General features: G+C 48.0%; 1 protein-coding gene across 1 annotated transcript in view; it reads left to right on the top strand.

Moving 5' to 3' along the window:
• The first annotated feature begins 398 nt into the window (after positions 1-398).
• Positions 399-12701, top strand: part of OAS3 (2'-5'-oligoadenylate synthetase 3) — a 54843-nt gene continuing 42540 nt past the window's right edge. The window contains exons 1-5 of the mRNA XM_049866895.1: positions 399-648; positions 2577-2859; positions 6642-6817; positions 9402-9640; positions 12337-12490. Coding sequence (XP_049722852.1) covers positions 466-648; positions 2577-2859; positions 6642-6817; positions 9402-9640; positions 12337-12490 — 1035 coding nt within the window. The 5' untranslated portion in view covers positions 399-465. The remainder of the gene's footprint in view (positions 649-2576; positions 2860-6641; positions 6818-9401; positions 9641-12336; positions 12491-12701) is intronic.

Raw genomic sequence — 12701 nt, forward strand, 5'->3', positions numbered from 1 at the left:
ACATGGTGACCCCATGTGTGTCAGAGTAGACCTGTGTTCCTTAGGGTTTTCAGTGGTTGATTTTTTGAAAGTAGATCTCCAGGCTTTTCTTTTGAGGCGCCTCTGAGTGGAGTAGAACCACCAAACTTTTGGTCAGCAGCGGAGCTCGTTAACCGCTTGCACCAGCCAGACTTGGTGCCAGTCTCCGTGTTTGGCGGACCTGCTGCCCTAGAAGGCGTTCTGTCTGGTCTTGTCTTGTTTATTGGAGCTAAGCGCGGGAAGATCAAGAAGAGGCGACTGGGACAGGGACCAGAAAGTGAATGCCAGCGCCTACACCCGCTGGAAAGAAACGAAACTGAAAGCGCGGGAAAGAAGGACCGCGAGTACTCCTGCAAGGAAACGAAACTGGACACGCCTGAGCCTACGGAAGCCCTGCGCTGCTGAGCCGGCAGTGCGGGGCCGCCTCTGCTCATACTGCGGGCGACCATGGACGTGTACAGCACCCCGGCCGCCGCGCTGGACAGGTTGGTGGCTCGCAGCCTACAGCCACCAGCGGAGTTCGTGGGGGCGGCGCGGCGCGCCCTGGGCGCCCTGGGCGCCACCCTACGAGAGCGCGGGGGGCGCCCCGGAGCCACCGGCCTGGAGCCGCGGGTGCTGAAAATTATCAAGGTGAGGCGCCCGGGCTGCTGGGGTCAGGGTAGGGTGGGGGCAGACCTCAGAGTCGTCATTTGTAAGTGGGTGCAATCCTCGGAAGACACTGAGACTGAAGATGGACGGGCTGCGGGGTTTGGTTTGATCAGCTTTATCCTTTTTTCATTCATTTCTTTAACAAACACTTATAAAACCCACTGACTATGTGTTAGTGTTCTAAATGCCCTGAAAATATAATGCTCGCATTTAATCATTTAATGTGCACAACAGCCCTGCGAAGTAACCCCCACTTGACAGACGGGGAAACTGAGGCACAGAGAAGAAGTGAGTTGTCCAAGCTGGTAAGAGAGAAGTTGAGCCAGGGATTTATTATGGAGCAAATGTGGCAAAGGGCTTTTGTAAAATACTCTCTTCATTTGTGTACGTTTGAAAACTTTCACAATAAAAACCACCTTTAAGTAAATTAATCTAGAGAACAGAAGAGAATGTGGGTTTGAGAGCCTGGCTGCCTGGATTCAAATCCTGGCCCTGCTTCTACTGGGTGAGGGGTCTTAAGCAAGTGACAAGCTCCCTGTTCTTTTCTAAAGTGAGTGCTGTAATAGTACCTTCCTCCTACCTTTGTTTGGAAGTTTAAATGAGCTTGTTGTGTGTAAAATGCCTGTTGTTGGTGCTGGGTGCCATGGAGTCCATTCCGACGTAAGAGTGACCCTGTACACAGAGTAGAACTTCCCCGCAGGGTTTTCTAGGGTGTCATCTTTATGGGAGCAAATTGCCAGGTCTTTCTCCAAGGGAGTCACTGCGTGGGTTCAAACCACCAACCTTTCAGTTAGCGGCTGAGCACTTAACCATTGCGCCACCAGGTTTCCTTATAAAATCCCTAACGCATGAGAGATGCTCAAAACCCAAACGCATTTCAAAAAATTAACCCATTGCCGTTGAGTCGATTCTGACTCGCAGCAACCCATAGGACAGAGTAGAAATGCCCCGTAAGGCTTCCAAGGAGCGACTGGTGGATTCAAACTGCTGGCCTTTTGGTTAGCAGCCAAATGCTTCCTTAACCAGTATACCACCAGGGCCCCAAGAGATGCTCAGTTAGTAATATTTCTCTGTGTTCTGCCCTGTACTCCCTTTTTCAGCAGCCCCAATGTGAGTCCCTTGGTGGCGAAGTGGTTAAGCATTCAGCTGCTGACCAAAAGGTCGGCAGTTCAAATCCTCCAGGCGCTCCCTGGAAACCCTATGGGGCAGTTCTACTCTGTCTTAAATAGGGTCACTATGAGTGGAAATCGACTTGATAGCAATGGGTTTGTTTTTTGTTTGTTTTTTGAATGCGAACCCCTAGCGGTAAAGGAGCTAGCAAGCCATTGAGTAATGAGGAGTCCCAGTTTGAGGGGAGGGTTTTCCTGAAGGCCTGAGTCCTGGCCCTTGCCATTTACTGGCTGGGTAGTTCACTTTACCACTCTGAGCCTCGCTCCTCATATCTGTAACCATGTCAGGGTTTTTGTGTGTTTGGAAGTGAGATTTCACCTGTCAGACATGCGTAAGGTGAGGCTCTGACAAATGGGCCTCCTTCTCAGATCGTCAGGCTGGAAGCTTTGCAGCAAGATACACTGCTCAGAAAGGCCTCAGAAATTCAGCGAATCATATCGTGGTTTTGTACCGATTCCAGGCAAAGGTCACAAACATGCGTTCTGCAAACCAGAATTTATTTCACCTAGTATTAATTTTGTTGAAGTTAGCGGATGACATTTAAAAATCATGGATTCACACAGAGAAGTTGCTTCTTTTAAACCTCAGATGTGGCCGGCATTCCCGCGTAGCTTCAGTGGCCTGGAGCTGTGCTGCCACGGTCACCGCCCAGCCCGCTTGCCTCACCCAAGTTGCCTGCCAGGCTGCACGAGCACAAGAACTGGAGAGCGCAGAATCCTGAGTGATTTTTCTCTTCACAGGGAGGCTCCTCTGGCCGGGGCACGGCTCTGAGGGGCGGCTGTGATTCTGAACTTGTCGTCTTCCTGAACTGCTTCAAGACTTATGAGGACCAGGCCCCCCGCCGTGCAGAAATCCTCAGTGAGATGAGGGCACAGCTGGAATCCTGGCGGATGGACCCTATCCCTGGCCTGAGCCTGGAGTTTCCTGAGCAGGACACGTCTGGGTTGCTGCAGTTCCGACTGGTGTTTGAGGACCTTGAAAACTGGATGGACGTCCGCCTGGTGCCCGCTTTTGATGCCCTGGGTGAGAGGTGCCACACCTATGTTGTGGGGAGGGAAGGGGCAGTGTCACCCTGGGATTCTTGGGAGTGAAACAGGGCTTCCATTTCTGGCCCTGCCACCGACTAGCTGTGTGACCTGGGCAAGCCTCTACCCCTCTCTGGGCTTCTGTTTTTTAACTAAACATATTGGGCGTGGACCAGACAGAGGCCTAGAAAACGTAGTTCCTTCTGGATCTGTGGTCCTGGTGTTTGGATGCTTGGCCCTCTACCAAGTATCTCGGGAAAATTTCCTTCAGCCACTGCCTAGAGTAGTCTGCCCAAACCTTCCACAGATACCCCAGAGGCAGAGGCAAAGGGACAAGTGCCCAGCAGCAGGGGTCTGGGGACGAGGCCAAAATTCTGCAGAATCTTGTATTTCATCTTGAAAACATTAATTTGATTTTTGCATTCCCCTCCATGATAAACCCATGCTTGATTTAAAATAAAAATGTACCTCAGTGCCCTCATCTGTAAAATGGGAATAATAATAGTCTGCCTTATACAGTTGTGGGAAGGATTAAATGTGTTAATATACGGAATGAACTGAGAACAGGGCTCAGCATGTAATAAGGACTATGTATGTAAGTATTTGCTATTATTATTTCTGTTATTATTCCTATTGTCTCTATTATTATAATTTACTCTGGTATTCCAGGGGAGAGCTATCTCGAGTTTATCCTGGGTTATGACGTGCTGGCACACAGCCCACATTCCTCTACACCTAGTATGCCCACTCTCTGTGTGCACATATATTAGTCGTAAAAAACCAGCTGCCATGGAGTCAACTCCACGTGGGTCATAGTGACCCCATATGTGTCAGAGTAGAACTGTGCTCCGCGGGGTTTTCAATGGCTGATTTTTCCAAAGTAGGTTGCCAGGCCTTTCTTCAAAGGACTCGAACCTCTAATCTTAGGGTTAGCAACTGAGCACGTGAACCAGCTGCACCACCCAGGGACTCCATTAATAACTACGACTTATTAAATCCTTAACTATTTCAAGCGCTTGATGTGGATCATCATCTCTTTACTCTCAAAATAAGCCCGTGAGGTCTGTATTGTTTTATCTTCCATTTTACCAGTGGGGAAACTGAGGCACCGGGATGTACAGTAAGTCACCCAAAGTCACACCGTAAGAAAGTGGGGGAAGGTTTTTAGCTATGGCATTTCCGATCAGCGCCTGATCTCTAAAATCTACATGATACTGCAAAAACTCAACTACAAAAAGACAATCCAGTGAAAAAATGGGCAAAAGATATGAACAGGCACTTCACTAAAGAAGACGTTCAGGTAGCTAACAGATGCATGAGGAAATGCTCACGATCATTAGCCATTAGAGAAATGGAAATCAAAACTGCAGTGAGATTCCATCTCATGCCAACAAGGCTGGCATTAATCCAAAAAACACGAAATAATAAATGTTGGAGAGGTTGTGAGAGACTGGAACACTTATACGCAATGGAATACTATACATCGATAAAGAACAGTGATGAATCTGTGAAACATTTCATAACATGGAAGAATCTGGAAGGCATTATGCCGAGTGAAATTAGTCAGTTGCAAAAGGGCAAATATTATATAAGACCACTATTAAAAGAACTCAAGAAATAGTTTAAACAGGGAAGAAACTGTTCTTTGATGGTTACGAGAAAGGGGAGGGAGGGAGGGAGGGAGGGAGAGGGGCATTCACTAATTAGATAGTACGTAAGAACTATTTTGGGTGAAGGAAAAGACAACACACAATACAGGAGAGGTCAGCACAACTGGATTAAACCAAAAGCAAAGAAGTTTCCTGAATAAACTGAATGCTTTGAAGGCCAGCATAGCAGGGGCAGGGGTTTGGGGACCATGGTTTCAGGGGACATCTAAGTCAATTGGCATAATAAAATCTATTAAGAAAAGATTCTGCATCCCACTTTGGACAGTGGCATCTGGGGTCTTAAACGCTAGCAAGCAGCCATCTAAGATGCATCAATTGGGCTCAACGCCCCTAGAGCAAAGAAGAATGAAGAAACCAAAGACACAAGGTAATTATGAGCCCAAGAGACAGAAGGGGCCACATAAACCAGAGACTACATCAGCCTGAGACCTGAAGAACTAGATGGTGCTCCCTACAACCGATGACTGCCCTGACAGGGAACACAACAGAGTACCCGAGGGAGCAGGAGAGCAGTGGGATGCAGACCCCAAATTCTCGTGAAAAGACCGGACTTAATGGTCTGACTGAGACTAGAAGGACCCCAGAAGTCATAATCCCCAGACATTCTGTTAGCCCAAGACAGGAACCATTCCTAAAGCCAACTCTTCAGACTGGGATTTGGCTGGACAATGGGATAGAAGATGATACTGGTGAAGAAGGAGCTTCTTGGATCAAGTAGACACATGAGACTATGTTGGCATCTCCTGTCTGGAGGGGAGATGAGAGGGCAGAGGGGGTCAGCAGCTGGCCAAGTGGACACGAAAAGAGAGAGTGGAGGGAAGGAATGTGCTGTCTCATTAGGGGGAGAGCAATTAGGAGTATATAGCAAGGTATATATAAGTTTTTTTATATAAGTTTTTGTATGAGAGACTGACTTGATTTGTAAACTTCCACTTAAAGCACAATAAAAAGAAAATAAAAAAAAGAAAGTGGGGGCAGAGATGTAGGGAATTATGGAGACTGTTTACTTTCCCCAAGCCATGCCCATGAGAAGTGGAGGAAAAGGCACACATGCTGTAAGGTCAGATGGCCCTGAGTTCGAATCCTGCTTCTGTTGTTTGCCAGTTATGTAATCTCGGGCAAAGCACTGAATTTCTCTGTGGCTCACTATAGAATGGGGTGAATGAAGAGTTTTACTTTCTTACATGATTGTGATGGGGATGCAATGAGGGGGATTCATGTAAAGCTTTCAGCACAGCGCCAGCACACAGGAAATGCTCAAGAAATACCAGCAATCGCTGCTAAGGAATCAGGACCCCTTGCCTCATTTTCTCTTTCACTATTTCTGCTGTTTCCACCGCCGATGGCACCAGGGAGTGTGTGGCCAATTAATTAAAGGTGTGTACAGTGATGTTTAGGAGCCCTGGTGGTGCAGTGGTTAAAGCACCCAGCTGCTAACCAAAAGGCCGGAGCTTCGAACCCTCCGGCTGCTCCACAGGAGAAAGATGTGGCAGTCTCCTTCCATAAAGATTTACAGCCTTGGAAACCCTATGGGGCAGTTCTACTCTGTCCTGTAGGGCTGCTATGAGTTACAATCGACTCAGCAGTGATGAGTTTGGTTTGGTGATAGTGGTGTTTTAGTATTGCCTGAGGGAGTAATCGAAAGGTTGGAGGTTCAAGTCTACCCAGAAGCACCACGGAAAAAAGGCCTGGTGATCTACTTCCAAAAAATCAGCCACCGAAAACCCCGTGGAGCACAGTTCTACTCTGACACACATGGGGTTGCTAGGAGTCAGAGCTGACTTGACAACGGGTTACTGGAGGGAGTTTCAGGGAGGAGTGAATTGTACTTGTGACTCAGCTGAAGGCATCCTCCCTGTTTAACCACACGACTGGTCTTCCTCAGGCCCCGCCCACTAGCGGCTGCTTAGCTATTTGGGAGGGGAGACTCCTTTCTAGTCTGGAGCACAACTCTTCCTCCTTGTCTCCTGAGCTGCTCGGGGGAAACTGAGGCACAGTCCACCAAGCCCCGACTCCACTACATTGTTGGATTCTCCTTTCCAAATTCCCCCCAGTCTCTTCCAGTGCGCCAAGCTGGGCTCAGTGCCAACACTGCCCTCTATATCCACAGGTCAGCTGAGCCCTGGTATGAAACCCAAGCCCCAGGTCTATTCTGCCCTCCTCAACAGTGGCTGCCAGGGGGGCGAGCATGCCGCCTGCTTTGCAGAGCTGCAGAGGGACTTCGTGAACATTCGCCCAGCCAAACTGAAGAACCTGATTCTGCTGGTGAAGCACTGGTACCGCCAGGTAAGGACATGTGTGAGACCCCTTCCTCCAGGCATATGACTGTTTGAATCTGTGCCTTCAAGAATCTTTTGCTGTAGAGGCTTTCATGTTTGTCTTTCTAGGAATTGTCTGTTCATTCCCTTTGTCCGGAAACCCTGGCGGCGTAATGGTTAAGTGCTACAGCTGCTAACCAAAGCATCAGCAGTTCGAATCTGCCAGGCGCTCCTTGGAAACTCTATGGGGCAGTTCTACTCTGTCCTATAGGGTCGCTATGAGTCGGAATCGACTCGACAGCACTGGGTTTGGGTTTTTTTTTTTTTTTTTTTTTTAATCCTTTGTCCATTATTTTCTTTTGGGCTAGCTGTCTTCTTGCTATTGATTTCTTGGTGCTCTTTATATATACTTTTTTTCTTTATATATTCTGGGCACTCGTTCTGAGTTAATATAATGCAAATATCTTCTCCCAGTCTGGAGCTTGTACTTTCACTTTGTGGGTCTTTTGTCATAGAAGATACTTGAATTTTAATGTAATCAGATGTATTAATCTTTTTCGTGTATGGTTTGTGCTTTGCGTGTCTTGTTTAAGAAATCTTTCCCTATCCTGTCTTTCTAAAATTATTCTCCTATGTTTTTCTCCAAAAAGTTTTAAGTTTTGCTTTTTCATGTTTAGGACTTTGCCCTAACTGGAGTATTCTGTACATGGTTTGAGGTAATTTGAAGTTTGCATACCCCTTGCCCCAGCGTGCGTCCATGCTTGTTGACAGACTTGTGCACTGGGAGAGGGGTGCCCAGCTAGTGCCTAGGGATGGGGAAACAGGCCTCCTAAAATCTTGGGACACATAGCCTGGTCCTTCTGTTGGACTCATTTGTCATAAAGCAGGTCTGAGTAGGAAGAAATCTTGGATTCCAATTCTGACTCAGCCATCACATGCTGTGTGACCCCAGGCAAATTCCTACCCTTCTCTGGGCCTGTTTCCACCACTGGGTATAGAGGAGAATATGGGTTTCTAAGTCTTTCCCAGCTAAATAAGCCTCTCCAGGGGCAAGAAATGCTGGCTAATAGCCTGGTACCTATTAAAAGGTCAGACTCTGGATCCAGTCTGCCAGGGGGACGAGTCCTGGATCTGCTACTTAATCTTCTGTGTGACCTTAGTCAAGTTACATCACCCCGGTGCCTCAGTTTCCTCACCTGTAAAGGGGTGGTTTGCTAGCTGGAGGTATATATTTAAGTGCCAGCTTTTTTTTTTTTTTTTTTTTTTAGTGATACCGCTCAGGTAATGTACTAGGCGTTGGGGGTGTGGCAAAGAGGCCCCCCAAAATAAGACACCTGAGGGCTGTCTTAGTTATCTAGTGCTGCAATAACAGAAATGACACAAGCGGATGGCTTTAACAAAGAGAAATTTATTCTCTCACGGTTTAGTAGGCTAGAAGTCCGAATTCGGGGCGCCAGCATCAGGGGAGGGCTTTGTCTATCTCTTGACTCAGGGGAAGGATCCTTGTCATCAATCCTCCCCAGTCGAGGAGCTTCTGAGCACAGGGACCCCAGGTCCAAAGGACATGCGATTCTCCTGGCTCTTGTTTCTTGGTGGTCTGAGGCCCCCATATCTGTCTGCTCACTTGTCTCTTTTACGTCTCAAAAGAAACTGATTTAAGACACAACCTCATTTTGTAGATTGGGCCCTGCCTCAGTAACATAACTGCCTCTAATCCTGCCTCATTAACATCATAGAGGTAGGATTTACAACACATAGAAAAATCACATCAGATCACAAAATGGTGGATAAATCCCACAACACAATACTGGGAATCATGGCCTAGCCAAGTTGACACACATTTTGGGGGGACTCAATTCAGTCCATAACTGCTGACAAAAGGTGACAAGAATTACCCTAAGAGAAGGTACTGTGAAATCAGATATCTAGGGTGGGTGGGAGGGTCATGTCAGAGTCAAGCTGGGCCTCGAGGAATGAGGAGGGGTCGGCCAAGTTAAGGGGAGATGAAAAGTGTTCTAGGCCGAGGGAACAGCATGTGCAAAGACCTGGAGGTAGGAGAGAACTTGGGGACCAGTGAGCGATATGATAGGAACAGACATGACAGGCGGCGGGGTGTGGAGGAGGAGAGGAAGCTGGCGAGGTGGACAGAGGTCAGACCAAGCAGCACTTTGCAGGCAAATTGAGAATCACTCCAAGGGCAATAAGAGCTGTGGATGGTGCTTTATCTGCAGGGGAAGGGGGAGTGATGTGGTTAAATATGTGCCTGCTTCAGTCAGCGGACAATGGATTGGTGAGAGGCAGACTGAGGACCACGAGGAGGCTGGGGCGGTTGTCCAGGTGAGAGGCTGACAGCTGGACTGAGATAGACCAGAGCATGGGAAAGACATGGAGAGATGGAGCGCTTGTGAGGCAGCCACATGGGTGAAGCCCCGACAGTGAGAACAGGAGAGACCATCCAGGCTGCTCCCAGAACAGGCTTGGAGCACAGCTGCTTGTCCCAGGCTGGAACTGTAGGTCCCCACCTGGAGACTGCGATACTCAGGGAAGTTCTGCGAGAGCTTGCTGTCTTCCTTCCCCTTTGTCCTCTGAGCCCCTCCTCTCGCCCATTACAGGTGTGCCCACAAGAGGCGGGGAGGGGGATGCTGCCCCCAGTTTACGCCCTGGAGCTGCTGACCATCTTCGCCTGGGAGCAGGGCTGCCAGAAGGACGCCTTCAGCCTGTCCCAAGGCCTCCGAACCGTCCTGGGCCTGATCCACCAGTACCAGCACCTGTGTATTTTCTGGACCGTCAACTATGGCTTTGAGGACCCTGCAGTTGGGCAGTTCTTACGGGGCCAGCTGAAAAGACCCAGGTATGACCTCACTCCTCCTCGTCATCGGCTCCCCTGCGGCTGAGCATGGGAGATAATTAACCACCGTGAAACAGGTCATATTGACCAAGGGCTTGGTTGGGATCAAGGTGAAACGCTATACTTGCATTTTCTAAATCAGTGGTTCCAGCCTCGGGTGCATATTTGAATCACTCAGGGAGTTTTGAGCGTGGTACAAACAGTTCACACCAACTGAAGGGTTCACCCAGAGGCACCTCAGAAGAAAGGCCTGGCAATCTGCTTCAGAAAGTTCTGCTCAGATGTACATGGGGTCGCCATGAGATGGAATCAGCTCAGCAGTAGCTGGTACTAGTGGGAGTTTTAAGAAATATACCAGTGCCTCATTACTGCGGTGTAACATACACATCTTAAATGCATATTTTGATGATTTTCTCTGAAGTTGAACACATACCTGTGAAACCAGCACCCAGATCAAGGTGGGATATTTCCCAGCACCTCAGAAGCTTCCCTTGTGCACTTCCCAGAACCCCCAAAATTAACCCCATTCTGACTTCTTTCATTATGCTTTTGCCTGTTTTTAAACTTTATTTAAATAGAATCATACCACACTTTTTCGTGTGTGGCTTTGCTTTCTCAACTCTAAGCCTTCAAGATTCATCCATATTGTTGTGTGGAGCTGCGGTCCGTTCTTTTTCATTGCTGTATAGCATTCCACTGTGTGCATTTATTATAATGTAGTTTCCATTCTATTGATGATGAACATTTGGGTTGTTTCCAGTTTGGGGCTTGTCAAAGAGAAAAATTAATACAGACATCTTACTTTTTGAAGGTTTTTCTTACCCACAAAACAAAATGTTAACCGTAAAAAAAATTCCTGACCCCAAATTAATCCGGCCAGCAGTGTTTTGGGTTGGTTGGTTTGTTTTTTACCCAAAATTGTGAATCATTTTTTTCCTGATGGAAGCCGGGTTTACTTAATTTGAATTTCTAAAGGTATCATGGCTGCAGGTGGGTGGAGGGCCAGAGACCACCTCGTGAGCTGATGTCAGTGGATCTCAGTAAAAGGGGGAGGGCACGGTTCAATCAGTTAAGCTTAGCGAATGGCCGATTGTCTGTTCTCCTCTTGTCTTTACAAGCTTCATGGTAACTAGCCCACTTTGAGCCATTTGCCTTTTTTGCCTTGAAATCAGAATGGTTTCCCTATATGCATACAGGATAATTGCTAAGAATTACCCTTATGTTTCAATTTCTTTGAGTTTTGAGTTATAACAGCCTCGGTGGCACAGTGGTTAAGAGCTATGGCGAGCTACGGCTGCTAACCAAAAGGTCGGCAGTTTGAATTCAGCACCTGCTCCTTGGAAACCCTATGGGGCAGTTCTACTCTGTCCTGTACGGTCCCTATGTTACCAGAATAAGGTTCTTGCCTCTCACTGGTCAAGACTGAGCAGGTAAGGCACATAGTTTTCCACATGAGCAAAGCTTTATTGAAGAGGCTTGCAAACAGAGAGGAGGGCCTAGAGCAGCACTTACCTTCATCTTGTTACCGGAATAAGGCTTTTGCCTCTCACTGGTCGAGAATGAGCTGGTAAGGCACGTAGTTTTCCACGGGAACAAAGCTTTATTGAAGAGGCTTGCAAGTGGAGACGAGGAGGGCCTAGAGCAACACTTACCCTCATCTCACAGAATAAAAGACAGGCCAGAGTTTTTAAAAGTTCTTGGGTGGGAAAAGATTCATGTTTACTCATAGGCACAGGCAGGGATATGTTAACTAAGGTGTGCGCACAGCACCTTTCCAAGATGGCTCCTGTCCCAGAGGCCTCTGGGATTCGTAGCAGGACTTATTATGGGGTGTCGCGCCTGCTCAGTCACTCATTCCCTGGGTTCGATTCCCCGGCTAGGACTGTAGCCCCTCACTGCCCCTGGTGGAAGGTCACACAGTGGTCACAGATGGATGTTCTGCGCATGTCCCTGGGCCTGGTTTTCTCCAGCTGCTTCTGAAAGGCAACTTTAAAGAAGTTTGCGTCTATTTTCAGATAGCCTGTCCCATTGTTCTGGGGAGTGGCTTTGTTTCTGCGCCCTGGCCTATTTCTTGTTACTTTGTTTGCAGATTTGAGGGTCCCTCTGTTCCCTGTCTTACTAAGTCTCTAGGTTCCACACTCAACCCCCTATTACCTCCCTGATATAGTATAGTCTATTTCTCTTTTACTTGCTTCTCCTCTAACCACACCAGTCTCTTCACTGTTTCTCAAACAGGCACCCTCCGATCTCAGGGCCTTTGCTCCCTGTCTTACCTATGAGTTGGAATCAACTCGACGGCAATGGATTTGGTTTGATTTATTACAAATAAGGTTGTTATAAACATTCTTGATCCTGTTTTCAGTGCCTGTGCTTATCTGTAGGGTATATATCTGGGAGTGAAATTGCCGGCTCATAAGATATAAATCAGAATCCCCAGGGCAACTGTGGTGTCTTGTGATTTTAATGTGCAGCCAGCATTGAGGGTCATTGCTCCAATTTAATCCCTGCAACACCGCATCAAAGCAGGCACTGTCGTTATACCCATTTTGCAGATGAGGAAACTGAGGCTCAGAGAGGTTGAGTCATCTGGTCCAGGTCACACAGCTGGAAAGGAGCAGAGTTGGGATTGGAACCAGGTCCGTTTGACTCCAGAGCCCCTGATCTTGACCATCTTGCTAACCAGAACCTTCTTATTGCAGACCCGTGATCCTTGACCCGGCAGACCCAACGTGGGACGTAGGGAATGGGGCAGCCTGGCGCTGGGACGTGCTGGCCCAAAAGGCAGGGTCCTGCTATGACCACCCGTGCTTTCTTCAGGCACCTGGGAGGCCTGTGCAGCCCTGGGAAGGGCTGGTGAGTGAGGGGTCCCCAGGATCCTTAGATTTCAGGCATGATTTTCTAACCAGTGTTTCCTAAGCATCTGCTGTGTGTCACAGGCTGTGTGGATGGAGAATACAGAATTGAAAAAGGAGAGGCAGCCACATGTAAAACGATCTAATTGACAGTCAGCTTGGAGGAAGGCCTTTATTTTGCATAGTTACTGTCTGCTGAACAAGCTGTGTCC

This window comes from Elephas maximus, chromosome 22 (assembly GCF_024166365.1).
Source record: "Elephas maximus indicus isolate mEleMax1 chromosome 22, mEleMax1 primary haplotype, whole genome shotgun sequence".
Lineage (NCBI taxonomy): Eukaryota > Metazoa > Chordata > Mammalia > Proboscidea > Elephantidae > Elephas > Elephas maximus.